This window comes from Cucurbita pepo, chromosome LG08 (assembly GCF_002806865.2).
Source record: "Cucurbita pepo subsp. pepo cultivar mu-cu-16 chromosome LG08, ASM280686v2, whole genome shotgun sequence".
NCBI lineage: Eukaryota > Viridiplantae > Streptophyta > Magnoliopsida > Cucurbitales > Cucurbitaceae > Cucurbita > Cucurbita pepo.
In genome coordinates, this window is record NC_036645.1 from 4,546,220 (window position 1) to 4,573,788 (window position 27,569).

At 38.2% G+C, this 27,569-nt stretch overlaps 1 protein-coding gene across 1 annotated transcript; it reads left to right on the forward strand.

Annotated features, from left to right (window-relative positions):
• Positions 1–406: 406 nt before the first annotated feature.
• LOC111800224 (endoribonuclease Dicer homolog 1) lies at positions 407–26,950 on the forward strand. The gene is made up of 21 exons (XM_023683821.1): positions 407–2,201; positions 2,300–2,413; positions 14,389–14,599; positions 14,826–15,220; positions 15,298–15,529; positions 20,570–20,742; positions 20,829–20,951; positions 21,040–21,200; positions 21,490–21,723; positions 21,817–21,967; positions 22,043–22,225; positions 22,484–22,645; positions 22,736–22,831; positions 22,926–23,557; positions 23,801–23,901; positions 23,990–24,189; positions 24,268–25,188; positions 25,534–25,698; positions 25,801–26,177; positions 26,268–26,628; positions 26,756–26,950. The coding sequence occupies exons 1-20, from the start codon at positions 1,032–1,034 to the stop codon at positions 26,443–26,445; spliced, it is 5,979 nt and encodes a 1,992-aa protein (XP_023539589.1). The 5' UTR covers positions 407–1,031; the 3' UTR covers positions 26,446–26,628; positions 26,756–26,950.
• Positions 26,951–27,569: the final 619 nt, after the last annotated feature.

Here is a 27,569-nt window from a genome sequence, read left to right on the forward strand (position 1 = left end):
GTGGGGTCAAATTCAAACAACTATTTAACACACGCAGAATAAGGCGTTTGATAGCCCCCTCCAATCTCGTAGAATCACGCTCTCGAACTTCCATGGCTTTTTAGGGTTTCTCTCTACCCTTACTTTTTTGCGTGCTTCATACGGTCTATCACTCTCCTACCTTTCTGCAATTTATTCTCTCTCTCTCTCTCTCTCTCTCTCTCGCTCTCTCTGCGTCTCTCTCTCTCTCTCTCANAAAATAAAAAATTGGAAAATATCCACGTAGATAATGGGGGGTAGAATCAATTAGAGAGAGAGAGAGAGGGGTAATAAGTGGAGAAAAGATCCGGGGAGTGAGAGGAGGCGTTATAAATGAATAATTGTATTTGAATTGTTTTAAGTAGGAAAATAGAAGAGAGGGAGGGAGAGGGTGTCTGCGTGTGTGTGTGTGTGTGTGTGCGTGCGTGTGCGTGGTTGGGAGCTTAATTTGGGGTATCGCAGCGGCAGGAGCTTGGGAGAAAGTAAGGAAGCAGGGGAAGTTGCAGAGCCAAAACCTGAGGGACAGAGACATGAGAGAGAGAGGGGAAGACGAAAGTGCGTGGGGTCAAATTCAAACAACTATTTAACACACGCAGAATAAGGCGTTTGATAGCCCCCTCCAATCTCGTAGAATCACGCTCTCGAACTTCCATGGCTTTTTAGGGTTTCTCTCTACCCTTACTTTTTTGCGTGCTTCATACGGTCTATCACTCTCCTACCTTTCTGCAATTTATTCTCTCTCTCTCTCTCTCTCTCTCTCTCGCTCTCTCTGCGTCTCTCTCTCTCTCTCTCACCATCTCTCCGCTCCCCAGCTTCCGCTCTCTCTCTCTCTCTCTGCCTCAAACCATTCACTGCCCACCGCTTTTCTATCTTTTTGTTCACATTTTATCTTCAATTCCCTTTTCTTTTATGCCCTTTACTTTAATTTATTCAACTTCCAGAAATTTGCAATTTTCTTTGTTTTTTTGAAGTTCTTGTTCGGTTTTATAATCTCTCTGTTATACTAGTCTGCTATGGAGGATGATACTAGGACTCCAGGAAGTTTTGCCGCCGACCCAACTTGTTCATCTGGGGTTTCTTCTTTCTGGCTAGATGCTTGTGAGGACATTTCCTGCGAGCTCATCAATGATTTTGTGGATTTCCACGCGTCTATTGCTCCCGAATCCTCAGTTGAAAACACTTCCGTTCAACACAACCTCGCCAACGATTTTTTTGGTGGAATTGATCACATTCTTGATAGTATTAAGAACGGCGGGACTCTCTCTCCGGTAACTTGCAATGGTGATCGTGATGGCACTGTTGGGGAGGACTTTTATATTGAGAACCAGGCATCTGGGGTTCGTGATATGCTGGTTGATACCTCAACTATGCAGGCGAATGACGTACAGATTGAAATTCTTCAATGTAATGAGCTGAGCAAGGATAGTTTTGGTGATGGTAGTCGTATCTGCGAGGGCGATGAATCTGAGAATGGGTTCAAGCAACCAAATGGATGCGAAGGGCTTAGCGTTGTTGAAACCCCAAACAGAAATGGAGTTCAAAAGCATGAGGAGAGTAATAATGTGCCGTTGAGAGATTGGGGTTGTGATAATGAAGAAAGAAGCAATAAGAGGCCTCGTTTCAGCAATGGCAACAACGAAAGGCATTACTCAAACAGGGGGCAGTGTCCATCTAGGGATAGAGAAAAGTTTGTCTCTAGAAAGAGGTTGCGTGAGCGAGATGAGAGTGATAGAAGGGATAGAGGTTATTATAGGAGGAGAGAGCATTATGGAACAAGTGGGAGGGACGCAAGAGATAGGGACTCGAGGGAGCGGGAACAAAAGGGTTATTGGGAGAGGGACAAATCAGGATCAAATGAGATGGTTTTTCACTCAGGTCTGTGGGAAGCTGATCGTAACAGAGAAGCAATGACTGATAATGAAAAAAATCAGGAATTCCAGGGAACTACAGATAGAAGTTCTGAGGAAACTAAGGAAAAAATCCCCGAGGAACATGCTCGTCAATATCAGTTGGATGTTCTTGAACAAGCGAAGAAGAAAAATACTATAGCTTTTCTTGAAACTGGGGCTGGGAAGACACTTATTGCTGTTCTTCTGATTAAAAGTATTTCCAATGACTTACAAATACAAAATAAGAAGATGCTTGCTGTATTTTTAGTTCCCAAAGTTCCACTTGTGTATCAGGTAAAATAAGTAAATAATATTCAATTATAGCAATATCGGCTCTAGTAGCATTTCGTTGTGTAAGGAGTTGATTGTATCATCATTCTTTGTAATTTCAGCAAGCTGAGGTTATTCGTGAGAGAACTGGCTATCAAGTAGGTCATTACTGTGGTGAAATGGGTCAAGATTTTTGGGATGCTAGAAGGTGGCAGCGTGAGTTTGAAACTAAACAGGTAAGAGCTCTTATTTGGAAGCTTATTATTCTCTATATTTTAATTGTAAGTACAAGAAAAAAAAAAATCAAAATTTATCTCTGTACCTGGCAGGTATATCAAATTGAGTCCTAAACTAAAATGTCTGTTGCAATTTTAAAATTGCCCCACACATTAAAATTGAAGGTCCAATTTGATGAAATTGAAAATTTAGGGTCAAAATTGATGGTAAAAGTTGATATTCCCCATTTTTATCAGGTATTAACTTTTGAACATACCCTTCATATGAAAGTCGGTCTTATATTTTTCTGATTTGTTACTCTGTTTGATCATATTCAATTAATCGTAGGTTATGTTAATCCTTTTGATCTAATTGAAGTTATCCATATCAGAATGAAGCGGAAGTGCTGTTATCCCCTTCTTATTAGTCTTATGCTTGTTAATCTTTGGTAATTTTACCGTTAAACTTCTATTTATTTTTTATTTTTATAATAAACAAGGAGGAGATATCATTCGAACAGCCAAAAGCGCACCAAAACAAGCTAAAGGACGAAGGGACAGGAGTCCCTTCTCCAAAATAGGAGGACAAACAATTGCCCTTCCATTATTTACATTGATCATATTAGTAGAGTAGTTNAAAAAAAAAAAAAAAAAAAAAAAAAAAGAAAAAGAAAAAGAAAAAGAAAAAACATGGTGAGCACTCTATTTAGAGGCATCAATTAAACAAGGTCAGTATAGTTAGAAGAATTGTACTTATTTGAAAAGTTATCGTGTTGAGCACTCTATTTCGAGGCATCAACTAAACAAGGTCACTAATATAGTTAGAAGAATTGTACTTATTTGAAAAGTCGAGTTTATTTCCATCCAAACGTACCACCAAAGAGCTCTAAGGCATTTGACTAAAACACTCTAGTTTTGTCTTTGAACCACCAACCAGCTTGCCTTGCCTTCCAACGTCATTTTTTCTAACCCAAACCTTTTATGAGAGGAAGGCCAGACCTTCAAAGTGAAATTTGATGGTTCGAAATACACCGAAACAAATAACTGAAGTAGAAATAGCAACTTGAGGGGATAGTTTATTTGAACGGAAGAAACTTAAGCACTATGCTTTTCATTTCTTTTTGTTGTTGTGAATAAAGCGTACATATTTATTGGGGAGAAAGTGCCAACAATTTTCCTAAACTTTCTCCACAAGTTAATAACTACCAATTCTCCGAAGCAAAGCACTAACCATTTTCCTAAACTTGGTCTACAAGTTGCTAATGGCTAACAATTCTCCTAAAGTTGCTCCACAAATAACTTCTTTTATTAAGTCAAGTTTATTGACTCAGAATCTCCCACTTTAGCTTGACTTTGCTTGTGATTTTTCTCTTCGAGCAACTCCCATATCTGTAAATTTAATTCTTGCTAGGGTCTTGATGAGAATATTGGCACGTTGCTCTCTAGTTTCTCCTTTGCTTGGTCCCTGATCAACTCTGTCTTTAGAAGAAATTTCAATTCCGTAACATGCCATTGCTTCCACTCCTCTTTTATGTGCAAGAATTCCATCATTAGAATTGCATATAGAAACTTCTTGTGAGGTACTCCTCTGTCTTTTAACCTTGCTTTCCAGTAATACAAGTTCCTTGCTTTCCAGTAATACAAGTTCTTCAAAATTTTATTTTGGGAAACAACATCAGTCTGAAGCAAGTTGGGCGAACCAGTTGGGTATTTAATAGAAAGGGCCTAAACAAGTTGGTAATTGTCACCCTTGTCATCATTGGGTTCTTGTTTCTTTTTAGGTCTTCCTCTAGGTCTCTTTGGCTGAAATGACAAGTTCGATGTCCCATTTTTCTTATGCCTAGGTGGCCTTCCTCTAGGTTCCCTTAGTTGAGATGGTAGGTTTGATGAAGCACACCGACTTGTAGGTTTCTCTTCATTGACTAAAGTAGCCTTTGGGTTTTTTCTTATCTCTGTTATTTGGTAACTTCTTCTCTCGACCCATTGATTTCTTCTTCCCTTTCTTGCTGCCGATACCAAATGGAGGCTTCTAGAAGATGTTGATGGTTTTTCATTAGTATCTTATACTGATGGTTTTATGACTATTTTACCTTCATCAACAGGACTCCATTCCTGTCGAACATATTGAAGAACGACCCAACTAACTCAACTCTGCTGCCTTCTTTTGTTATTTGACCAAGGCTAATAATTTGCTCTTCAAACCTCGGGATCTAATATACCTTGGTTAATAGACGTTGATCATTGTTCTTGCACTGGAACAAGATGGATCCTTTGTCTTGGATCGATAAAATTGATCCGTCGCCAAGCTTCATATTTCCAATGAGCTTCTCATCAAGCTCCTTGAACTTTGCTCTATCTCCAGTACTGTGGTTGCTCGCTCCGTTGTCTAGATACCACATGCTGGTCTCCTTTCGGTTTTCTCCATCTGTGAGGAGGTTCACCATAGCCTTCTCTTCATTCAACATCAAGAGGTTAAACATCTTCTCAGCTTCGTGCATGAATGTGAGGTTTGCCTCCTCATTGCGTTTCTTGTTGAAACACTTCATCGCATAATGCCTGTATCTTTCATAAGAGTAACACTTGATCATACTCTTGTCCTTCCAAGGGTTGGGATCGTCATGGGTTTGTGAGGCATTTTCATGACCTCCTCTGCTGCCACATTTGCGGCCACAATCGTGGCCACGCCCATGACCTTTGTTTTCTTTGTTGTGACTGCCACGTTCTTTCGTACTTGAAAAGGAAGAATCAACCATATCTTTCTTTTTCGTTTGTGTGAGACTCTCTCCGTGTGTTAGTAAGAGGTGCTTCTCCTCCTCTCTGCTGTCATAATCACGAATTCTCTCCTCGTGGGCTTTAAGATGACTAATGACCTCCTCAACCAACATGTTCTTGAGGCCGCCGAGTTGCTCGATGGAGGTAACAATCTGCATAAATCTTGGGAGTGGCTTGAAGGAACTTCTTGATGACGGATATCTCCTCCACCTTGTCGCCTGACGAATGGATGTAGGTAGCAATCATTCTCAACTTCTGCAATAGCATTTAACCAAAGGATTTTTATTCTCTTTATACTTTTATTGAGGACATGAACGCCCTCAAAGATTGGTCAAGAGGGCTGCAACTTCTGTAAGTATTTCAATTTAACCGTTATGTTAGGCATCTTTCAAGGATTTTGTCAGAGAGAACAGCAACTCGGCTAAAGAGAATAACTCAAGTTCCTACTTTGGATTTTGCCATTGGTGTAATGCTTCCAAGGAAAAACAAAAACATTTTTACCTTCTTAGATTATTTAAACCTATCGTGCCTTTCACCATCTCTAAGGATAAAAGATTCAACAGTTATGGAATTAGAAAAAGAAAAAAATATTTGTAAGAGTAACTAGAGTAATCTTCATTTGAATTGGTAGGAGAAAAGAGAGACCTTTAGCTTTGGCATTAATAGAAGTGTTTTTCCATCTCCAAATCCTTCATATTTCTACCGAAGTCAAGCACCTACAAGCTTAGAAGAAATACCCTAGTCGTACTTGGATGAAAACTTAAATCTGGCTATTATAAATAAATCATACTAGTTTGTGCAGAAGAAGAACTATCCAGCTAGAATCCAACACTTGGTGAAACCAACCAGACTAAGGTAAAGTGGTATTTTATAGTTGCATTCAAAAAACCAATCAGACTATTTTGGGCCATAATTTGTTCTTTTGGATATGAAACAGTGTATTAATCACAAAAAAGGAGGAACAACTTAGGGCCAGGGTTAAATAAAACCTCCTCTCAGAAGCTACAAAAGATTAAAATAGAAGTGTTTGAGTTGTTTAATGGTCACAAGAAAGCTATAATCACAATTTTTTTTCTTATAGTTAGAACACCACTAAGAAGTTGTGTACAGTACACTACTACAAAAAGAATCCTGAAAATTGGCTTATCTAAAAAAATCTTATGGTTTCTGATTCCTCCAAATATGCCAAAGGGGACTGTGCAATTCTAAAGAACTTTTGCTTTGAGACACTTCAACAATTTCATAAGAGAAGCCGAACTCATTGACCTTCCCCTCAGTAATGGACTCTATACATGGTCAAACAACAGATCTCCACCCACTTTGACACTCATCCATAGATTTATTGCCACAGAAAGCCTCCATGGAAAATTCAGTCACGCTGGGGTTCAAAGACTGAATAGATCTACATCTGATCATTATCCCAGTCTACTATCCATGGGTTGCTTAAAATGGGGCTCCTCACCTTTCCAATTTGAGAATATGTGGCTGAACCATTCTGAATTTTTGCCAACGGTAGAATATTGGTGGAAGAAGACGCCCCTCCATGGATGGCCAGGGCACGGTTTCATCAACAAACTTAAAAGACTAAAAGGAGTCCTAAAGAAATGGAATAAGGAGGTTTTTGGTTGTATTTCGACAAAAAGGAACCAATTGCTAACCGAAATTGCCCTCCTTGATCAGATGGAGGAAACTGGCTCCATCACACTAGTTCAACACACATAGAAAAAGCTCATGAAAGCAAAACTTATTTCGTTGGCAGTAAATGAAGAGCAATCTTGGAGACAAAAATGCAAAAAACGATGGTTAAAGGAAGGTGACATAAACTCCAAATTTTTCCATCGTATCATGGCTACAAAGAAACGAAAGAGTACCATCATGGAAATTCTATCCACACAAGGCATAAGTTTAGTAAACGAAGAAGAAATTGTATCAGAATTTGTGTCCTTTTACACATCCTTATCCACAAAGGACAATGCCCTCTGCGAATTTCCTCACGATCTTGACTGGAGTCCTATTGATCAACAGCAAGCTGCCTCCCTCGAGATCGTTTTCACTGAAGAAGAGGTGGGGAAGGCTATTCAGCACCTGGGCTCCAACAAAACTCCAAGACCAGATGGTTTTACCTCAGAATTCTTTCAGAATGCTGGAACTTTATGAGAGCTGATATCATGAGAGTATTCCATGAATTTTTTTGAAATGGAGTTATTAATGGCAACCTGAATGAAACATACATATGTTTGATCTCAAAGAAACTAGATGCTCGCACTGTTGCAGACTTTCGTCCCATAAGCCTCACGACCGGTCTATATAAAATCATAGCAAGGGTATTATTAGAACGCCTTAAAAAGGTTCTCCCCTTCACAATAACTGGGCAACAAACAACTTTTGTTGAGGGGCGACAAATTCTTGATGCATCCCTCATGGCCAACGAACTCATTGATGAATGGGAAAGAAATAAACAAAAAGGTGTAGTTATTAAACTTGACATGGAAAAGGCCTTCGACAAGGTTGATTGGACTTTCCTCGAAAACATTCTTGTGGCCAAAGGCTTTGGCCCAAAATGGTGAAGGTGGATTAAAGGATGCATCTCATCCACAAATTTCTCCATCACCATCAACGGAAGACCGAGAGGGAAAATTTATGCCACATGGGGCTTGAGACAAGGAGATCCACTATCCCCTTTTCTCTTCATCATGGTCATGGACTGTCTCAGTCGCCTACTGACAAAAGCAGAATACGAAGGGCAGATAAAAGGTTTTCAGATTGGTAATGAAGGCTTGAGCATAAACCACCTTCAGTTCGCAGATGACACAATCCTCTTTTCTGATTTGGTGAATGCTTCTTCCATAAAAAACATGATTGAGACGGTAAAAACCTTCGAAGGATTCTCTGGACAAAATATCAATCTCCAAAAAACAGAGATTATGGGCATCAATATTAGCATAGAGGTCATTGTAGAATTTGCTAGCATATAGGGTTGTAAAAAGGGAGAATGGCCGAATATGTACCTAGGACTACCTCTAAAAGGAAATCACAAATCCTTTTCCTTCTGGAAGATTATTATTGAGAAAATAGAAGGTTGTCAACATGGTCATCACGTTATACTTCAAAAAGCGGAAGACTTACCCTAATACAAGCCACATTATCCAACCTCCCTACTTACTACATGTCTCTATTTGAAATGCCACAAAAAGTGGCCGCTGATGTAGAAAGACTTTTTAGAAATTACTTGTGGAAAGATGGCGCACACCTTGTTCGTTGGAATATTATAAACCTCCTAATAGAAAAGGGAGGCCTCGGTCTTCTCTCGATAAGGAAGATGAACATAGCTCTCCTCGCCAAATGGATATGGAGATATCATCATGAAGAAAAGGCCTTGTGGCGAAATCTTATAAAGGCTAAATATACTCCTACATCAAGCAAAGATCACCTCCCTCCATATTCTACAAAAGGGCCTTGGAAGTACATAAAGAACATCAAAATATCACCAACCGAACTCGCCATAAGGTGGGCAATGGGGGAAGCACATCATTTTGGATCAACCCATAGATTGGAAACACCACGCTAGCTTTGAAGTATCCACTTTTGTACAGGCTCTCTCATAGCAAAAAAGCCACGATTAAAGAAACGTGGAATGTTAACAACAAATTTTGGGACTTGAAGCTTGGTAGGAATCTAAAGGATATTGAAGCAACGGAGTGGGCCGAATTAAGCCTTGACCTTGCCCCTGTGGTATTGTCAAACAAAGAAGACTCACTAACTTGGCTCCCCAACGCTGACGGGGTCCTTTCTACAAAATCCTTGATGATGGACATGGGGAAAAAGTAGAAGCAATAAATCCATGCTAGCAAAGACAATATGGAAAGGACATTAACCTAAAAAGGTGAAGTTCTTCCTTTGGGAGCCATCAGCACAAGTGAAAATCTTCAAAAAAAAAAAAAAGAATGCCTTACATCATTTATAAAGCTATCAGCACAAGTGCAAATCTTCAAAAAAAAAAAAAAAAAGAAAGAATGCCTTACATCACACTCTCTGCAAATTGGTATCCACTATGCAAAAAAGAAAACGAATCACAAAGTCACTTGTTTATGCAATGCACACACTCAAAATTTTTGGACAACGATTCTTAATATATTCGGATGACATCTCACATTTCCTAGGGAGGTAAAGGATTTTTTGGATATGACCTTAACGTACCAACCCTTTCAAGAACACAAAAGCCCTATTATGGAAAAACCTCATCATGACTTTCTGTTGGAATCTGTGGAAAGAAAGAAATCAGAGAATATTTGCAGAAACGACACAATCCTACACAACTTTTCGACAATGTTTACCAAGTTATATCTTGGTGTAAACTGTCTAATATTTTTCGATTGTCGATCAATGCAACATTGGATCAGATGGAACTAATTTTGCAGAATTCTTACATCCTTCTACTGTCAGTCCAACAAATGACACTTCCTCTCCCAGTGATGAAAACTCAGACAATGAATCTAAGTTGAGTTAAATTGCCTGAAACTTGATAGTTTCTTTATTTTAGTCATGCGCCAAGGTGATCTTTTCTAAAACTAATGAGAAAGCAAGACTGCTAATTTCAGACAGTGTGAAGCAGCCAAATTATTCTTCAGACTTGGATAAGTTTTCTATGGTGCATCAACTGTCCTGGATATCCATCACAATTTTGCATCTTCAACTAGATGCATTGTCACCAATGTAACCTTTCCTTCTTTTGTCACTGTATTCATGGCTTAGAAGTACTGTTTGAGATTGAAGATAAAGTTCTTTAGAGCCTTGGTATCTAAACCCCACCAAAGGGCTTAGGCTCTTTTAATTGTTACCTTGTTGAATCGAATCGTACTTCTTGTTGGGATTTGGTTTTCTACCGCTCTCATGGTGAGGCTAAGTCTGACGCTCAGATCTGCCATTAGGGAAAATGACCTAAAAACTAGTGCAAATGGCCTTAAAACTAGTTTCGCATATGCACTAATAGAAACAGAAGAAGAAGACCTTCTTTCCTCACTGTAATTAAAGATGCTCCATCCAATTTATATTATCTAGAAAACTAGCATTCTATAATGAATAGTCGGGAGAGGTCTTAAATAAGACTTTATAGATAGAATAAATGCCTTATTATTCTTTATTCAATTCTTGGCCTTGACAACATTAAGGGAAACATTCACTTCTCCAAAAAGTTTTGGAATCATCTGAACTAGTGCTTTCTAGGAGTTGTCTATATCTATGAAATGCTCCTATCCTACGCTTGAAGCCACCAGGTCATGTGATTTTGTTTTAGGATCTCACCATGAACATCCATTCTTGGGCTGACATCCCATCTAGGTGGAAAGCTTCCGCGTTAATCTTGTTAGTTTTGGTGGCAATCTCATCTAGGCGATCTTCCAAGTATCAAACACTGTTGAAGGAATGACCTTGATTTAAGGAATATTTGTGTAATCTTATTAAATAAGGGAAGTCATTGTTTACAGACTAGCAGTATTTTGAGCAATGTACAATTTCACGCTTCTTGGCGGTGTATACCAATACAAAATTCTTTTGTAATTACCCTATATCTATGTTTTTGAAAGGTTGAGATGGCTTTTTGCAAGTAGATCTTACGGAGGGTCTTATCTTTTCTTCCCCTGTCCTTAGGTTGTCTCCCTTTTTTTTTTTTTCTTTTTTGGATTTTATGCACCTCAAAGTTTCTTATAATAAAATAAAATAAAATAAATACCTTTCCTAGAGGAAAAGTATTTGCTTCAAGATTGCTCGAGACAAGCTGACTCCTACCTTTTCATTTGTTATTATTTTTGAACAAGAAACGAAACATTTCATTGAAAAAAATGAAAAATAGATTAATGCAACCTTCACAAGGGAGGGAAGATGAAGTCAACAACAAAACAAGACCAAGCTGAGAAAACAAATACAAAAGAAATACAATAAACCTTAAACTTTGGAACTGACAAAAGGGCATAACCCAACAACGAAAAGAAATAATAAAGAAGGAAATAAAGACGATCCAATTGATTAAATTCAGTTAAGTCTTTGATAGAAAGATCCAAGAATAGGCCATGAGGCAGACAACTTCAAAACTTTGGAACTGACAAATTTAACAGCAAAGCAAACGAAATCAGATATGAGATTGATTCTTCTTATTTCTCCCTTCTTCAAAAGCAGAAAACCAAACCTTGAAGACGTCCTTCAGATTACTGAGCTTAGAACTAAAAACAAAACCTGCCCAACGAAGAGAATGAACTTGAAGAAGAGGTTGAACAAAAACTGCTCCACACACCGGTTGACAAAACCAACTGAAGAGGAAATGAGAAGAAGGGCCACGAAACAAGCTTGAGAGTCTGCACCATGGAGATTTTTCAAGCATCCTACTTTTGGTGACTAAACCATGAGAATAGTTACATTATTGAGCAACCAAGAATACTAGAGAATTGTTACTGTTGGTGACTAGATGATAATTGTCTGCATTTGCAATCCACAAACCTCAACGAGAGAAGAAAATTTGGCTGGAATTTGGGAAGAAATCTAAGGTGAATCTACTCTGCTGGACACAAGAACTCTTTTCTCATTAACTTCATTTGATAAATATATTTTCAAAAGCTTCTGTAAATGAAACCTTCACAAACTAATCAATTATGTGTGATGGCCTTCTCTTAGGATAATTGGTAAAGTCTCCAAGATGGTTAGGGAAAAATGTTTGGGGAGTTATTATTTTTTTTTTTGAGAGAGATATAGACTCTTCCTTGAATGGAATGTATATTTGTTTGATTCCTAAGAAGCAGAGAGCTAGAATGGGCAAAGATTTTTGTTCAATTTGCCTTTCCACAAGTATTTATAAGATAATTGCCAAGGTGTTCGCTGATTGGTTGACGAAAACACTTCATATGATTTCTAGTTCTCAAGGGGCTTTTGTCATAACCATATAGATTTTGAATCGAGATCTTATTACCAATGACACGGTTGAGGATTATGTAAACTGTAAGTAGGAATAAGTTATTTCTAGATTGATTTTGAGTAATCTTATTATAATCACACGGATTGTAACTTTCTTGAAAAGATGCTGGGGACGACAGGCTTTGGTTACAAATGGGGACGACAGGCTTTGGTTACAAATGGAGACGACAGGCTTTAGTTACAAATGGAGATCTCAGATGTGGTCTTGCATAAGAATTGTCAATTATTCCATCCAGCCAAGGGGTAAGATTTTTGTGTTTAGTGGTCTTAGATAGGTTGATCCTCTTTCACCCTTTCTCTTCTTACTTGTAGTGGATGTGCTTAGTAAGATGATCTCGAGTGGAGTGGGGAGAGGTGTAATAGAGCGGGTTCTGATAGGAAGCGGTAGGTTGCTCCTTTGGAAAACATCATTGTTAATCTTAATAGCTTCTTGTTCTTCTTTGAGGCTGTGGTGGGTTTTAGGATTAATTGGGGGAAATATTTGGTTATTGGTCTAAATTGTAATTCCTCTACGCTGGCTTGTTGGGCTTTGGTAGTCAGGTGTGAGGTGAGTAGTTTTTCCTCCTATCTTGGCCCCCCTATAGGGCATAATCCTAGAAGCTTTGATGATTTAGAATCTCATTGTGAAAAAGATCCAAAAACGCCTCTCCTCTATGAAGGAATCTTTCTTCTCTAAAGGAGGTAGGCTAAGTCTCATCCAATTTGTTTTGGATTGAAACTCGATCCACAACCTTTAGTCCCTATTTTGGTGATCTTGAAGTTGGAAAAATTCGGAGGGATTTTCTATTGGAAGGTGTTGAGGAGGTTGGGGCTTACATTTAGTGAATTGGGAGATTGTGTCTACGTCAATGGAACAGGGAGGTTTGGTAATCTTAGACTTCGTAAGGATGCCCAATTGTCTAAGTGATTACGATGCTTCCCCTTAGAGCTTGATGCTTTGTGGCATGAGGTTATTGTGAACAAGTTTGACATCCATCCTTTCGATCAAAACTCTAGTAGTAGACTTTGTAATGAGATCCTATTGGGTAAGTGATTATGACACTTCCTCTTGGAGCCGGATGCTTTATGGCATTAGGTTATTGTAAGTATGTTCTCCATCCCTTTGCTCACAGCTCTAGTGGTAGGCTTATGTGGAACTTCTAGGAATCCCTAGAAAGCGATTGAAATCAGTTTTACTTTCTTTTCCCAGTGGTAGGCTTACGTGGAACTTCTAGGAATACCTAGAAAGCGATTGAAATCAGTTTTACTTTCTTTTCCCAGTTTATGAAACATTCTGACTGGGTCTGGAAAAATATTTTGTTTTGGGAGGATCATTGGTTAGGTAATGGCCCCTTCTGTTCTGTTTTCCCTCATTTGTATTGTCCGTTTGAGGTTACATATGGTGGCCTCTATCTTGGTGGGCTTTTTTTGCCTTCTTTGAGTTTTATTCGGCCTGTCAGCAGGGAAATTTTTGACGTTGTGTTTCGTTGGGGGATTTCTCAATTATTTTGGGGAGGAGGGATTTTCATTTTTGGGCCCCCGGTGTGTCAGTGAGGGTTCCTTGTAATCCTATTTTCCTTCGTTTGAGAGAACCCTCTTTTCCTAGGCTCCATCTTTATTCTTCGCTTTTGGAAGGTGAAATCTTTCAAGGTCAAATTTTTTTGTGACTGCTTCTACTTGGAAAGATTAATATGATGGATGTATTCAGAAACATTAGTCTTTTTTGGTGGGACCAGATTGTTGCATCCTCTATAGGTGCATGAACAAGGATTTTAATCATATCCGTAGGAGATGCCTGTATGCTCTGTTGTGGGATCACACTTTGAAGCTATTATACCTCTCTTTCTTAGACATTTTTTTCAGTATGCCGTTTTTGTTCTTTTGTTTTCTTTGATGTTTCTCAGTGAAAGCGGTGTTTTTTTTTTTTTTTTTTCTGGTCTTCTTTGATCTTTCGCAGTGAAAGCAGTGTTTTTCATTAAAAAAATATCATGCGTTATGGTGCCTTATATTTCGTGGAAGTGAGAGTTTATCTGAGTTGCTTTGATCACCCATCAATCCTTGCATAAACCTGCTCTGTTTCTTGTTTGTTTTGTAGCTTTAAGAGTTTTGCTAAAACGTATATATATATATTTTTATTATTATCAAAAGGTTTCAATGCTAAGAATGAAAATTTTGGAGTTTGTTGCTTTAAAATGCCTGTCGTACATGAAGTTCTATTTGATTTTTCATGTGTGGTCCTCTAATCAACCGGGTGCTCATGCATTGCAACTTTTCTTCAAATGCAGGTTCTGGTTATGACGGCACAAATACTGTTGAACATTTTGAGGCATAGCATAATAAAAATGGAAGCAATCAATCTACTGATCTTGGATGAGTGCCATCATGCTGTTAAGAAGCATCCCTATTCTTTAGTTATGTCTGAATTTTATCATACCACACCAAAGGAGAAGAGACCATCTGTATTTGGAATGACTGCTTCGCCTGTTAATTTAAAGGGTGGGAGACTGGATTCTTATTCCTACTTTAGTTTCCATGTTGAAGTATTATATATATATATATGTATGTACATATATATCTATATATATATATCTATATATGTATATATGTATCTATATATATATATATATATATATATATGTATGTATGTATGTATATATATGTATGTATGTATATACTTCGTTAAAATTATTATTGTAATTATTGCTTTGAATATTCCCTACAGGTGTTTCGAACCAAATAGATTGTGCAATTAAGATCCGTAACCTTGAAAGTAAATTAGACTCCACAGTCTGCACTATAACAGACCGCAAGGAGTTGGAAAAACATGTTCCAATGCCATCAGAAGTTGTGGTGGAGTATGACAAAGCTGCCACTTTGTGGTCCCTTCATGAACAGATAAAGCAAATGGAGGTGGAAGTTGAGGAAGCTGCAAAATTGAGTTCTAGGAGAAGTAAATGGCAACTTATGGGAGCTAGGGATGCTGGTTCTAGGGAATTTCTGCGGCATGTTTATGGTGTTTCTGAGAGAACTGAAAGTGATGGTGCTGCTAACCTAATACAGAAGTTGAGAGCGATCAATTATGCACTTGGGGAGCTGGGTCAGTGGTGTGCTTTTAAGGTTTGAATTTATACGCTTGTCTAATAAGACAGACTTTTAACTTGTTCAAAGAATAATCTCATCTATCATTTTGGCAGGTTGCGCAGTCTTTTTTGACAGCTTTACAGAATGATGAGAGGGCTAACTATCAACTTGACGTCAAGTTTCAGGAGTCTTATTTGAACAAAGTTGTTGCTCTTTTACAATGCCAGCTATCAGAAGGAGCTGTTTCTGACAAAGATTGCAAAGCTTCAAATTCAGACGAAGATGTTGCGAATAATATATCAGATCATGACGAAATTGAGGAAGGAGAGCTTCTTGACAGCCACGGTGTGTATGATATACTTTTTGCTGATTTTGATGGACTCCGCATATTAACCAAGTCACGTGTGCTTAGCCGGCAACTTCGGAAGTTGTTGGCATGATAACTGAAAAACGAATGAAAAATTGGTTCCCTTTATGGACTCCCAAGTCTCCATAAAACATGAAAGAAGATAAAAAAAAGGAGGAAAGAGAAGGAAAAATATATAGTAATAAATGACCTCTCTCCAAGAACAGATCTTAGCAGAGTACTTCGTGGATTTTGTAGTAAATAATGTTATCCCAATTGTCTTTCATGGGATTGCTAATTAAGTGCCATTAATTTGACAAAACTGATTTGGAATGGGTAAGGGGTTGCAACAATCACTTAGCGGACACGACCTCATATTGATTGTGTCAATATGCTTTCATTTTTTAATATGATTTTTATGAAAAATCAAGTTTGCATTGGGGAAAATGAAAAAAATACAAAAGAGAAAATTGAGAGGCATACAATGAGCCATCCTAGAAAAAAACCAAACAAGTGACCAGATAAAAAAGGACTTCCATGCAAAATGATATGACCTAAAAAATAGTTACAAAAGTCCTTAGAAATTTATGCTCAAAGGATAGCTTTATACCTGAGTGGTGATCAAACTTCCCCTCAAGATTTCTCCAAATCTCATAAAAAAAATCCTACTACTCTCAAGCCAAAGTCCGGAGGCGACTGGGAGGAGTTGCACTCTATGTTTCTATTCAAACAAACACCAAACTACTAGAACTAGAAACTCCCATATAGACCATTTAAATTGATATTCCAAAGACATGATCTTGGTCCGTAGACACACTCTTACAGAGAGGGCACAACTATGCCCTAGTGAGCAATAACTTTCAAACAAAAAAACTTGAACTTGGAATTTTAGATGTCAAAAATAAGGAAGAAGAGGCAGTAGGGTGAGGGATCACACTAAGTTAGGAGTTCTCATTGGTCGGTAGGTGTATGTTTTGGGCTCAAACCGTCATTGAAAACCGACTTTTCGGTTTATGTCAGTTAAAGATCATCATTTTTTGAAGTCTTTGTAACACTAATCAAGACTATGGTGGTAGTAAGTAAGTTTTGAATTTAATTGATCCACGATTCAGTGAGGTGAGAACTTCAAGCTAATTATTGAGAGAAGAAATTTTTTTGTTGTGTGTGAAGTAGATCTATTGTAAATGACAACAGAGATGGGAGAAGAGAGAAAGGGTTTCTGCAATTTCTCAAATTAAAAAAAACAAATACATTTGCAATCAGCTGTATTTATTTGTTTATTTAGTTTTTAAATTTGGTCTATCGAATGGTAGATAACTTGTTTTCAGGCTAGATCAATCGATGGACTGGCAGTTTTTATGTGTAAAAACTGATGCCAATCAAACCATTGATTAGATTAATTGGTTGTTGTGGGTTTGGTTGATTTTGGTTGGTCGAGTTTGTCTTTTGGTATTTCATGATCTTCCCTACACAGTGTCGAAAGAAGGCGCTACAATAAAACCCCTGAATGATTAGAAGCCCAAAAACAAATGCTCCTACTTCTAGGATCAATAGAGAAATCCCCTATAGGATAAAAGAGCCATGTACTTGTTTCTCTACATGACTGAGCAATAGAAGCCATAACAATGCGAGGAAGAGGTATTGACAGAGGGATGATTGGAAGCCACATAGCATGATGAGAAAACCTAAAACAAAGAAGGCTACTGGCCCAACCAAGGATCTTCCTAAAAATAAGTATTGGAATCATCCACCAAGTATTATCCAAATTGAGAGAAAAGAGGGACATGAAACGATGTAGCTCATCTAGGGTTTTTTAGTGTCTTTTGACCCCACTCAGACTTTCACCTTCTTAGGATTTTGGCCTTTATAAACAATCTGATAAGCACGGTTGGAAACAGAAATTTGACCTTCAAATATTTGGATCTAGTGAAAGTAGATGAAACTTCCTGCCAATGTCTTGCTAATATTGGATTTAGACGTACGATTTGAACTCCATCCAAAATCTGGTTGCCTTTATACTCTCCACCCACTTATAGCAAGCTAGCACCATCCTAGTTATGCGCCCTATGAATGCTTCCACATGCTTCTTCAAACACCCCATTGAAGTATTCATCTTCAATTAATGCTCAGATTGGAACAATCGTTATGGTTCTGTTTTGGTTTATATCATATTTGTATATCTCCTACTATTACCCCTTGTGCTCATACATACTCCATTTTAACTATCCATTCTTTTTTCCATTTGGCGTGCACAAAATGGTCTGATATGAGTTCGATAGAACTCCGTAATGCTGATATTCTTTTTGTAGTATCAACTTATATGTCAAATTTCATGGATGAAATATAAATAAAATAGAGATTATCTTTTGGAGGAATTGTTGAGAGGTTGATAGCTTTAGAGTCTTGAAAACTGGTATAGTTTGAAACAAAGAACTACTGTAGAATCAAATCCCTTTTTGTCCTTTTACTTGACCGATAGATATGAGATAATTCTCAAAGAACGAAGAAACACGTGATGAAATCCTATCATTCCAATTGCTGTAAGATAACCCTTATGAATGTTTCAAAGAATTATTCAAGAATTTGATGAAGTCCAACGTATGAATAATTGGTTCCCATGGGGGAAGAAACACATGAAGATAGAATGTTAGATATTAACTAGTTATATAGGAAAAAAAATTGGCAACAGAAAGAGGTGCATGTTACAAGTCTAAATTAGCTTGCTGTTTTTCTTATTAATTTTTAGAAAGTTACATTCCCTTTTACAAGTGAGAAAAACTAACTAAATCCCTAAATACTAGATAACAATAAATCTGAATAAATTTCTAGATAATAGGTAACAGTAAATCTGAATAAATTTCTAGATAATAGGTAACAGTAAATCTGAATAAATTTCTAAATACAAAGTAACAATAGATAAATTAGGGAATTTCACTTATTTAATGGGATTTCACAAACTTAAACCTAATCCTTCGACACTCCCCCTCAAGTTGAGTAATAGGCATCATTCATTCTAAGCCATTCCTAAGACACTCTCCCTTAAGATTAAGATGAGTATTAGGTCTTATTCATTCTCAACTTGGATGCTAACTCATGAAGCAATAAGCTATGAAGTATTTTTGTTAGCACTTCTGTCTGTTGAAGCCATGAGAGTACATAACTTATGCATACTATATCCTTGAAGCACTTTCATACGAGTTGCTTGCCTCTCACATGCTCCTTTTGGAGCACTTCCATAGGCATTGCTCGCCTCTCTCGTGCTCATTCTTCTTGGAGCACATCCATGTGCGTTACTCACCTCTCTCGTTCCCTGTTGGAGCACTTTCATGGTGTAGCTCACCTCTCTCGTGCTCACTCCTCTCGTTGCTTGCTCTATCTAGTGCTCACTTTTCAAAGAGAACCAATTGATTATTCGAAAGAACTCCCTCGCTTGCAATAATGGCTTCTTAACATGTCTAGGGTTTATCTTATTTTTCTTATTGTCCTGCACTACACTCCTGGTCAATTCCAAAACCTCAGTGGCGAGGTATTTGAGGACATAAGCTTGGTAGATCAAGACATCTATGACAATGTGCTTTCCGTTGGGGCCTTTCTTGAAGTACCGTTCAATTCTTCCATTCGGGAATTGGTGTCTAGCCTTGATGAATTTGAAGATCTAGTTTTGTCGCCTTTTCTTCCTCTGATGCCCTTGGTTCCCCCAATTATTGAATATTTCAAATCTAAATCTCGAAATTTGATACTTTGTGATGACAATTGGAAGAATGACTTAAGATTTTTCTGACATGATAGTGGAATAAGATCTTGGTCACAATATATGATCGGTAGCTAGGAAGGCTCTGAATAAATTTGGTCAAGGTGGAAGATCGATAGTTATGAAAGGCTCTGAAGAAATAATCCTATTTTCTACTCGAGGTATGGTATATTATATTTTCGGCTTTCTCCTTGTTTGGTCTTCCTTGATAGATTCTAAAAAATTGATGAAACAAGTGGGACTATTGTAAGATCCTTAAAGAGGAGAAAACATTATGGTTTCAAACCCACTGGGCTCTTGCCTATGAGGTCGCCAAATTATTGCTGCTGTTGAATGAGCTTTGTTCAAATGGGCTATGTTTGATAATGCAATAGAAATCACAAGTGGGCTTGAACGCAAGAGTTTAAGGCATCAAGTGGGAACGCAAATGGAAATTCAAAGTGAGCCTAACGCAAGAGTCCACTTCAATGTGATTTGATGCTGCAAAGGGACGTGTACCCAGACGCAAATGGAAGTTCAAGGCTTCAAGAATTCAAAGGGAAATCCGAGTGGGAAAGCAAGCCACAGTTTGATTTGAAGGCTTGATTTGAAGGCTATCTCTTTTTATTTATTTGTAAAAGCTTGATATGAGCCAATGGAGTGGATTTAGGAATGTGAGCTTTGTGGGATCTAAGAATGTGGGCTTGATGTGAAGATTTTGTTTTAGATAAAGGCTTGATGTGAGCTTAGGAATTGGACTTGCTTTGACTTGAGAAAACACTTGTAGAAGAATGTGGACTTGCTTGACTTGCAGAAGAAATAATGGACCCATAGAAAATAATTTCAACTCTTCGAAGATTTTTTTATTTAGTGGCAATAGAAGAGGCATCGCTTTTGAATCCCTAGATGCTAGATGCTAGATAACAGTAAATTTGAATAAAGTAGGAGATACTAGGTAGCGGTAATAAATTAGGGAACTTCCCCTATTTGATGGGATTTCACAAACTTAACCTTAATCCTTCGCCAATACAAGATTATAGGATTTTAGAGAATTTTGACTCTCTACTAAACTACTGAGCTATTTCCTGCTTAACTCCTGCTTTTCAGTTCCCTTTTATCCACATCCTAACTGAATTACAAAACAATGGGCTTACGTTTAACTCGAATCAACACTTACATACCCCCTGTGTACATAAGTTTGGCACTTATGTACATAGCAGATGCATCACTACCTTATTCTCTCGTATCCGAACTTGATGGTACTTGTTTGATGTTCCCAATTTTTTCATTTTCTTTTTGTACCGAACAGTTGACTCTGGTGGGGAGCATGTAGATGAGATAATAGGAGCTGCTGTGGCTGATGGAAAATTGACCCCAAAGGTGCAATCACTCGTTAAAATTCTGCTGAAGTATCAACATACTGAAGATTTCCGTGCCATAATCTTTGTTGAAAGGGTTGTGTCTGCCTTGGTTCTTCCAAAGGTGGATTATTTCACTGAGTACTTATTTTATTGATTTAGTACCTTCTGATCTTCTTATCTCAATGTGGTATCATGGCCATCCTGCAGGTCTTTGCTGAACTTCCTTCTCTAAGTTTTGTAAAAAGTGCAAGCTTGATTGGTCACAACAATAGTCAAGATATGCGGACATGTCAAATGCAGGACACTATATCCAGATTCCGCGATGGTCGTGTATGTACAATAATGAATCAATCTTCATAGGCAAATGTGGATTTTGTGATTGAATTTCTTGTAATTGTTGACCTTGTATTCTTTTCAGGTGACACTATTAGTTGCTACTAGTGTTGCTGAAGAAGGACTTGATATCCGACAATGCAATGTTGTGATCCGCTTTGACCTTGCAAAAACAGTTTTGGCATATATTCAGTCTAGAGGACGAGCTAGAAAGCCTGGTTCAGATTACATTTTAATGGTTGAGAGGTACTTCCTTTGCCTATGTGTATGTCCGATTCACTGGCTTTTAGGATTGCAAATATCACGTAAATCATGCATCTAATTCTCTTGTAACCATATGTTCTTGAATTATTGATAAAGATTCTAGGATGACTAGTTTTATATTATTATATATTAATGACTAGAAAAAACTTCCCATGTTCGATATCTTCTTTAGGAAGATGATCTGGCTAACATTTTTGGCTTTCTATTTAGTTTATGGTGTTTCAAATATCTGTAGATGTCAATGGACTGAGATTTTCTGTAATCTCCACAGGGGAAATTTGTCACATGCAGCCTTTTTAAGGAATGCCAGAAATAGTGAGGAGACCCTGCGTAAAGAAGCAGTGGAGAGAACTGACCTTAGTCATCTTGAGGATACTTCAAGGTTGATTTCCATGGACACAACACGAGGTACCGTGTATCAAGTTGAGTCAACAGGTGCCGTCGTTAGCTTAAATTCTGCTGTTGGTCTTGTTCATTTCTACTGCTCACAGCTTCCTAGTGACAGGTCTGTTGTTATATTATATGGCATTGTTTTCCCCATTTTTGTAATTTTAGATGATAGTTGAATATGTATTTTCATCTGCTCCCTTTCTACTAGATATTCCATTCTTCGACCTGAGTTTGTGATGGTGAGGCATGAGAAACCAGGTGGTCCAACTGAGTACTCTTGCAAGCTTCAACTTCCTTGTAATGCACCATTTGAGGAACTTGAAGGTCCAATTTGCAGCTCAATGCGCCTTGCACAACAGGCATGCTATCATGTTATTCAAAAAAACATTATTCCAGGTTTACGTTGTAGCATGACTTTAACTCTCTATTTACAGGCTGTTTGTTTGGCTGCTTGCAAAAAGCTCCATGAAATGGGAGCATTTACTGACATGCTCTTGCCAGACAAGGGAAGCGGAGAGGAGAGGGAAAAGGTTGAACAGAAAGATGATGGAGATCCACTTCCTGGGACTGCTAGGCACAGGGAGTTCTATCCTGAAGGTGTAGCTAATATTCTCCAGGTCGGTTTGTACTTAATTTTGTCTATGATACTTTCCTGTTCTGTTGATATACAGGTGACCGAAAGAACAACTCTTTTGGTGATAATTAATTTCTGAGATAAGAACTTTTTAAGGAATTGTTCATGTGCAGGATAGCCATGGGAAGTTTTCTTTGTTGGATTTACTTTTTGTCAGTCAATTTGTATTAACTATTTTAATTTGAAGGGTTTTCCCCTAGTCTTTTATCATTTAATGGAGGGTGCATGGTTCTATTTATAGGGAGATTGGATATTAACTGGGCGAGATACTTTCAACGGTTCCAAATTGCTCCACCTTTATATGTACACTGTTCGGTGTGTCAACATTGGCTCTTCTAAAGATCCATTCTTGACTCAAGTTTCCAATTTTGCAGTACTTTTTGGCAATGAGCTGGATGCAGAGGTTTCTATTTTTCAATTTAGTCTATAAGCATGTCTCACTCTCACACACAGAATCATGTGTGCACTTAATCACATCATTTACTTTTAACAGGTGTTATCGATGTCGATGGATCTTTTTATTGCTCGAACTATCACTACCAAGGCGTCTCTTATCTTCAGGGGTATGTGTGATATTACTGAGAGCCAGGTAAGTAATCAATTTACCTATTGCATTGAACAGTATGTTTTCTGTTGGCTTTACTGTTATCCTTGGAACAAAATTGAAATGTGGCGTTGTACAGTTGGTATCCCTCAAGAGCTTTCATGTAAGATTAATGAGCATTGTGCTGGATGTGGATGTTGAGCCTACTACCACTCCTTGGGATCCTGCCAAGGCTTATTTATTTGTCCCTGTTGTTGGTGATAAGTCTGAAGATCCAGTGAAAGAAATTGATTGGGATATGGTTCAAAAAATCATTCAGACAGATGTCTGGAGCAATCCCCTTCAACGTGCTCGGCCAGATGTCTATCTGGGCACAAATGAGCGAGCATTAGGTGGCGACAGAAGGGAATATGGATTTGGAAAACTCCGTCATGGTATGGCATTTGGACAGAAATATCATCCCACCTATGGTATTAGAGGAGCAGTGGCTCAGTTTGATGTTGTGAAGGCTTCTGGTTTGGTACCTGACCGAGGAGGGGTTGTTGAACTGCAAAGGCACACAGATCTACCTAAAGGCAAACTTTTGATGGCTGATTCTTCTATGGCTGCAGAAGATTTGGTAGGGAGGATTGTAACAGCTGCGCACTCGGGGAAAAGGTTTTATGTGGACTCCATTTGCTATGATATGACTGCAGAGAATTCCTTTCCTAGGAAGGAAGGGTATCTAGGTCCCCTGGAATACAGCTCATATGCCGATTATTACAAGCAAAAGTATAACAGAATTTCAGTTTTAATCTGCCTTGTGTTAGCCTAGCATTCTTGTTTCTTAAAGTAGTTTTTTTTGCGTGGACTTGATAGCCATAATGCAATGCCAATGTTGTGCTGGAGAGAAAGGTTAATTCTAATCTGTATTGGAAGACTATAATGTTGTGGAAGTGCTTTACAGACTGGAAGAACTTTCCTTTCTTGCACAACAAAAGGGTTGCATTTGGCTATTTTGTCTTCTTTATTCAGGTATGGAGTTGAATTGGTATATAAGCATCAGCCTTTAATAAGGGGACGCGGTGTCTCATATTGCAAGAATTTCCTGTCTCCTCGGTTCGAACATGCAGAAAGTGTGCTGTCTTTTTTTACTATACTTCCTCATTCTGTGCTATTTATTTGCCTGTAGTTTTGGGCTAATGGAGCACCTCGTTTGATTAGGTCATGAAGATGAATCTGAAGAAACTCTTGACAAAACATACTACGTTTACCTCCCCCTGGAGCTCTGTCTGGTACATCCACTGCCTGGGTCACTTGTTCGTGGTGCACAGAGATTACCGTCTATCATGAGGAGAGTTGAAAGCATGCTGCTTGCTATTCAGTTAAAACATATGATAAACTACCCTGTTCCCTCCTCTAAGGTAGTATTAAAGGAAGGAGAAAAGATTTTGGTCCTTTTTTATTCCCCAACGTTTTGACGCGTGCTCTATTACCTACAGATATTGGAAGCTTTGACTGCTGCGTCATGCCAGGAGACGTTCTGCTATGAAAGAGCAGAACTGCTTGGAGATGCTTATCTAAAATGGGTGGTTAGTCGGTTCCTTTTTCTAAAATTCCCCAGAAAACATGAGGGCCAGCTTACTAGAATGAGGCAACAAATGGTCAGTAACATGGTCTTGTATCAATACGCATTGAGCAAAGGACTCCAGTCTTATATACAAGCAGATCGTTTTGCTCCATCTCGATGGGCTGCTCCTGGTGTGCTTCCTGTCTTTGATGAAGATACGAAGGATGGAGAATCATCCTTCTTTGATCAGGATAAATCAAATTCTGATGGTGTTATTGAGATGGACCACCATCATGATGCTTTTGAAGACGGTGAGGTGGAGGATAGAGAGGTAGAAAGTGACTCTAGTTCTTATAGAGTCCTCTCTAGCAAAACTCTTGCTGATGTCGTCGAAGCTCTCATTGGAGTTTATTATGTTGAAGGGGGAAAAATTGCTGCTAACCACCTTATGAGATGGATAGGGATTAAGGTCGAATTTGATGCAGATGAGGTCGAGTGTGCAACAAGACCATCTAATCTTCCAGAGAGCATACTTCGAAGTGTTGATTTTGATGCTTTAGAGGGTGCCTTGAACATCAAGTTTCAAGACCGTGGTTTGCTGGTAGAGGCTATCACTCATGCTTCCCGACCATCTTGTGGAGTTTCATGTTATCAGCGGTTGGAATTTGTTGGTGACGCAGTATTAGATCATCTGATCACTAGGCACTTATTCTTTACATACACGGATCTACCCCCAGGTCGTTTAACTGACTTGCGCGCTGCTGCTGTAAACAATGAAAATTTTGCACGAGTTGCTGTTAAACATAGTCTCCATATTCATCTTAGGCACGGGTCAAGTGCTCTTGAAAAGCAGGTATCATATGTAATCCTTTTTTACTACTGTTATATATTCCAGGCAGCATGTGCCTCCTTTATCTTAAGAACTACAAATTTTACAAGTTCAATCTATTTTAAATTATAAGCTTTCTTTTATCTAATATAAAAATCAACAGTGATTTTATATCATATCATGAAACCGAGATGTTATCTTAATTTTTAGAACTATGAAGTATTTGTTGGCCTGACTGAATGATATTGAACTCGTAAAATAAATTATTAGAAATGCTTAAATGGAAACGAAAAGACTTTCCTTTCCATAAACGATGACTCGTATTGGTTGAGTTGATAAACGATGAACTACGAGCAACCATGTATGCAGATTAGGGACTTTGTGAAGGAGGTTCAAGATGAATTATCAAAACCTGGCTTTAACTCCTTTGGCTTGGGAGACTGTAAAGCTCCGAAAGTTCTTGGTGATATTGTTGAATCCATTGCTGGTGCTATTTTTCTCGATAGTGGACGTGACACTGCTGCTGTCTGGAGGGTCAGTTTCTCTTTCACTCTCAATTTAAACATTCTCATCGAGGTCAAAAAATTATGAATACTTCGTCTTTTTTCTTTTACACTAAATATTTTTATGTTGTAGGTATTTCAACCACTGTTGCATCCATTGGTTACACCCGAGACACTTCCGATGCATCCTGTCCGTGAGCTGCAAGAACGATGCCAACAACAGGCAGAAGGTCTGGAGTACAAAGCAACTCGCAGTGGCAATTTGGCCACTGTCGAAGTTTTCATTGATGGGGTTCAGATTGGAGTTGCTCAGAATCCACAGAAGAAGATGGCACAGAAACTAGCTGCGAGGAATGCGCTTGCTGTTTTGAAGGATAAGGAAATGGATGAAGCCAAGGAAAAGATGGAAGACAACAACGGGAAGAAGAAGAAGAATGGCAATCAAACGTTTACCAGACAAACCTTAAATGATATTTGTCTGCGTAGAAATTGGCCGATGCCATTTTACAGGTGAGGAAACTTAACTTTTATCTCTGTATTTGTTCCTGCCAATATGTACAACAATATTGGTAACAAGGAGTAGTTGTTTTGGATGTCTAGGTGTGTGAATGAGGGTGGCCCTGCACATGCAAAGAGGTTTACCTTTGCGGTTCGGGTAAATACTACAGACAGGGGATGGACAGATGAATGCGTGGGAGAGCCTATGCCTAGTGTCAAAAAGGCCAAGGACTCTGCTGCTGTTCTGTTGCTGGAGCTATTGAATAAATTATACTCGTGATAGCATCATCACTGCCCAACTTGGACATGAATTTTGTATTAAAAATGAACATATAATAATATTTTATGATGAAAGTTTTTTACTAGCAACACTGAAAAGCTTGGTTAAACTCAGCTACTGAACTTATTTGAATGTGAATGTCATTGCTGCCAGGTACGAACACTAGGAGACTCAAAGAGAAGAGTAAGTTAAAGGAGAACATCTTTACTTTCAAATCAAAACTCATTTCTTTTTAGTTGTTTTGGTGGAGGTGATGAATTGAAGGTGAGTGGTCACAGTTTTTGAGTTATTCGTTAATGGTTGCATGCAGGCCTAGACATGGAGGGGAGGAGAAAAGAGCTTGAAAAGTAGAGATTTCATCAGAAGAAGCTTGCAGGCTCTCTCTATTGGTCAACCACAGGTGGGGCTAATTGACCCCTCCTATTTCATTTCTTTTACTCATTGAATTTCTCAAAACTAGGTCTCCAATGCTGCCTAAACACAATTATGGTAAGGTCCCCTCTCTTTTTTCTTGTCTTATACTCCATTCTTCTCTAAAACAAGCGCTCAAGTTTTATGAGATCACCCATGTATATGTATTTCTTCCTTCCACATTGTCACTCCCAACACGGGCGTTCAAACAATTTAGTCACCCGAAACTACTTATTTAGGTTGGGTTAGGTTCAAATATATGACATGGATTTTCGTAAAACTAAATTAAGTTGAACAGAATCAAAGAAAAGATTTCGAATAGAAAATAAAAATTTGTTAGAGAACACACATATATACCATTTCATTATTGTTTAAATGATTATACTAATATTTTATCTTTTGAATAGATATGAAATAATTCAATCCAAAAAATTTATAATTCAAATAATTGAATTAGGTCCAAAAGATGTTTTAATCACGGGTTGGGGTCAGAAAAAGTGAATTTGCAACAAGACTTGAAGAGGCCAACATTTTGAAGAACGAGAAATTATGAATGCCCCACTTGTTAACACGATAGACTCCGAACAGTGCTGGGATTTCTGTGTAGGGGCTACAAAGAAGATGAAGATGTGAATTGTGAAGTAAGGTAAGGTTGGAAGTTATTAATAATCCATAGAGAGGAGATTGAAAGTGTAATGAATTTAAAGTTGAGG

What these genes read in the sequence shown, in the direction of transcription:
- LOC111800224 (XM_023683821.1), top strand. Translation starts at nt 1,032, where the DNA reads ATGGAGGATGATACTAGGACTCCAGGAAGTTTTGCCGCCGACCCAACT. An exon ending in AAGTTCCACTTGTGTATCAG is followed by an intron (nt 2,202 to 2,299) that starts GTAAAATAAGTA and finishes TTGTAATTTCAG; the next exon opens with CAAGCTGAGGTTATTCGTGA. An exon ending in TACATTTTAATGGTTGAGAG is followed by an intron (nt 21,201 to 21,489) that starts GTACTTCCTTTG and finishes TAATCTCCACAG; the next exon opens with GGGAAATTTGTCACATGCAG.